Below are 3,938 nucleotides of genomic sequence, written 5' to 3' on the forward strand. Positions count from 1 at the left end.
GAAGGGAGAGAGAGGAAGGATGCAAGCGACTTTCCTTCAATGGTCTGAGATGTTTGCAGGAACATGAAGATACTACGCTATGGAATATAGAATTCTGGCCAAAGGCCCAGCGCTGGGACTTTTGAGGCCGTTCAACGCTGACTTGGAAGCTGAGAGCACAGAAGGTTTGAAAGGTGTAACAGGAGGAAAACCTCAAAGCAGTTGCGCTATGAAACAACTGTTAGGAGAGAGTGAACAGTTAAATGGAAGAAAGAGAATATGATGGAGGTACAGTAAAAGGAATGAAAGGGGTTGCAGCTAGGGGCCCGAGGGACGCCGCAAAGAACCTTAAGTAATGCCTACAGTGTACCATGTGAGATGCACTGACGGCACTACCCACTTACAGTGGGAAGGAACTAAGGTGTAGAAGAGAATTCTTCTAAGTCTTGGTTGCGGAAGTGATTTGTTATCACCAAACTGGGCTAATTCAGGGACTTCTGACTGGACAGAATAAATATTATGCATTTTTCCATCAAAAGCCCGTGAATAATGATATGGACTATCAATCAGAAATAGCTTCCTTCATCTGTTTACTCACAAAATCTCAAGAACGGCGGGAAATAAATCTTGAATGTTTCTCGAATTAAGCTTATATATCATCCAGATACTATCCACTCCTTCTACTTTATTCTTTTCATTGATAAACAAAAACTAAAATGTTTCCCTTCAATTTCAGTATCCACTTGATCACTGCTGACAGGCATAACAAAAGTAGACAGTAACCTATTTACGTTAAACGAAAACTAGACAAGAAATAATGGATGGAAACAAGAGCTGAAGAGATACAACACACCTCATTGCGGGAACTTCCCCACATACAAGATATGTGGCACATGGAATAAACTACCACCAGAAGCTGTAAACAGCAACAGTGCGGAAGAGTTTAAAAGAAAGCTAGAAAAAATCATTGGGACACTGAATGAACAGTAAAAGCTGCTCCTAGAGATAAGTGAGCACACGGTGTCTCCTCGGATGGACTAACAAGTCTTTGAGACATCCTAATCCTTGTAACTCCTTTAAATGGATCTCTCATTCATAAAAAAAAGGAATACTACAGAAATATCCTTTCCGGTTCTGGAATCGTATTCTCATAAATTCCTGCCAGTCTCATTCCTAAGAGACCTAAAAAAAACGAGGGCGTAATAAGAGAATTTCTTCCACCTCATATTATTCAAATTATTTCGTATATGAAATATTCAAGTTATTTGCTGTCTGACTTTACCCTCCCTGGTATGAAGATCATATTTTTACGTCAGATCTCTGGAGGTCTTAGGAGTGGCTGGATTATTTCGTTCTTATTCTATTAAAAAAAACTGCTGAGGTCTCGGTGGTTCGATTTTGAGAGAGAGAGAGAGAGAGAGAGAGAGAGAGAGAGAGGAGAGAGAGAGAGAGAGAGAGTATAACAAATATGCAAAATCGATAACAATATAAACATACAGGCTGACCAGCTGAGAGAGAGAGAGAGAGAGAGAGAGAGAGAGAGAGAGAGAGAGAGAGAGAGAGAGAGAGAGAGTATTCATATTCAGTTTTATATGGAAACATGGAAATAAAAGTACTTCAAACCTAAAATATTATCAGATATTCAACGCTGATTTTTCTTATCAGTTCATGCAAATGATCCTAAGGAAGTACACGTTTAAACGCGAAGAGAAGATATTACAATTGTAGAAAATTACTCATTATAAGAAAATCTTACCTTCGTCACTTGATTCCGCAGAAGTCAAGAGTAGATAGCTAAGAAGCAGCTCGAAAAATATCCTCCATTTTAGAAAAACCGCCATCTTGAATGCATGAGAACAAAAATGTCAATATAATGCACTTTTTCTAACCATACTGTCGCATCAGAGTCCCGCAAACCACTGTCTTTTTCTCATCTTTATGCGAGTTTCTTCCACATTCATCTTAGAGAAATCCTTTAGAAATAAATGCAAGAGTCTTTTATTTTCATGTTCTGCACCAGTGTCCTCATGAAGATTATTCTAGAGATGTTCTCTCATTTTCTTTTATGTGCATCGCAGCCATCTTGGAAAAAAATCACTGTCTTGAATCTTCTTGAAATTTTGAAAGTCGATTTTTCGGTAATGATTGAAATGATCAGAAATCTAAACGATGTTTTTCATATTTATATTTTTTCAATGAATGTCCTTTATTACTATTGCCATTCTGGGTCACCAGGAACTCTAGAAGAATAAACAAATATATAAATAGAAACTGGAAATGTCTCGTTTTCATGACTGGCACAAAACAGAAGAAAATATTGACGGGATATAATTCTTTCCTTCACATAAATCCAACGGGAATCAAATGACTTCCTTTTCCCCCTGCACGAGTGTTTCCATCAGGTAGCATCATCACTGTCGTCGAGATTCATGTGAAGATGTGGCGACACGAGGACCCTTTCGACGATTTGTGTTTCCTCCATGTGGTCCAATGCGGTGTTTGGGGGAGATTTCGTCCGCGGCGTCTGGGGAAATTTCTGGGGAGATTTCTAGGGAGATTTCGTTCTCATTTCCCCCCCGGCTGTTGAAGTCGCTCGTTTCATCTAGGGACGATCTGGAATGGAAGAGGAAATAGATTTAAGATAGACGGGACATTCTTTTTTTTTACGATGCAGCTGATAACCAATTTCCTGGGTTATTGATTTCTTTGCTTGGGAATACAGGAACTCTCTCTCTCTCTCTCTCTCTCTCTCTCTCTCTCTCTCTCTCTCTCTCTCTCTCTCTCTCTCTCAGTGAACCACTGTGCTCATATGCTGGGAGCTTATATCCTGAGAGACTCCTCTCCATAAGTAAAGATTAATAACCCTAGTTTTGATTTAATACTGGTTGCACTTGGTCTATCGATTCTACAGGTAGTACTTTGGACGGTTCTCCAAGAAATTTATTGCGTAACATTTCTCTAGTCAATTAAAGTATCAGAATCCTTCAGTGATTTTCTGTGTGTGGAGAGAGAGAGAGAGAGAGAGAGAGAGAGAGAGAGAGAGAGAGAGAGAGAAGCAGTAGTTGAATCAAGGACATACGCCAGGTAAGACGGTATATCAATTCCCAGAAACGAAAAAACAAAAGAGTAACTACACTGAGACGCGTTCATTATGCCAGACAAAACAGCCACATATCACTATTGGACCGTAAAAATGAGAGAGAGAGAGAGAGAGAGAGAGAGAGAGAGAGAGATAGTGAAGACCTCCCTATAGGACTTTTCATGGCTTCAAGAGCCCTCGATTGAGTTCACAGCATTAAAGTCTCACTCACATGTGAACATTTAATGAGTCTCCATTCCCATAAGTGAGGACGACTCCTCACTTGAAGGGTGGAGAGAGAGAGAGAGAGAGAGAGAGAGAGAGAGAGAGAGAGAGAGAGAGTCGCTTCGTTACTGAGAGCCCTACAGATAAGTGGGGGAAAAAATCGAAAAAGCTACTGTTCCTTTCCATTTAATTCTAGTTATTTCTACCGGGTGATGACTGGAAGGCTTTTTATAACATTGCTGGGTGAATCTATTTAGACATTTCTTCCGGTTTATGTCTAATGAATGTTCCCCAGTGAAGAAATAGTAGGGCCGGGAATTAAACAGTTTCATGATGGTCTAGAAGCAATTCTGAATGATCCGTTTCTTTTACTGAGAAATTAAAAAAGGAATATTATTTTTAAAATGTTCTCCAGTTACAGAATGGTGGTTTTGGTATCTTGGAACTCTTGAAAATAAAGGAAGGTTTATTTTCTTTATTTTTTCATCTTCGAAATCAGAAACGTTATTAGAGACTGCAGTGGATGTATTTCCTATTATGTTGTAAGGAAAAAAGATGGACTCGGCAATGGGAAAATTTAGTTTTTATTCACAGAGAAATAAATCCTGTATCATTAGGAATTTCTCTATACTGTCATTTATACTATATTTCTGCT

General features: G+C 39.1%; 1 protein-coding gene across 1 annotated transcript in view; it reads right to left on the reverse strand.

The window, feature by feature from the left end:
- LOC135214186 (nephrin-like) overlaps window positions 1-2,601 on the reverse strand; it is a 137,297-nt gene extending 134,696 nt beyond the window's left edge. The window contains exon 1 of the mRNA XM_064248255.1: window positions 1,736-2,601. Within this exon, the coding sequence (XP_064104325.1) occupies window positions 1,736-1,820 (85 nt within the window). The 5' untranslated portion in view covers window positions 1,821-2,601. The remainder of the gene's footprint in view (window positions 1-1,735) is intronic.
- Window positions 2,602-3,938: the final 1,337 nt, after the last annotated feature.

Source organism: Macrobrachium nipponense, chromosome 45, assembly GCF_015104395.2.
Source record: "Macrobrachium nipponense isolate FS-2020 chromosome 45, ASM1510439v2, whole genome shotgun sequence".
Lineage (NCBI taxonomy): Eukaryota > Metazoa > Arthropoda > Malacostraca > Decapoda > Palaemonidae > Macrobrachium > Macrobrachium nipponense.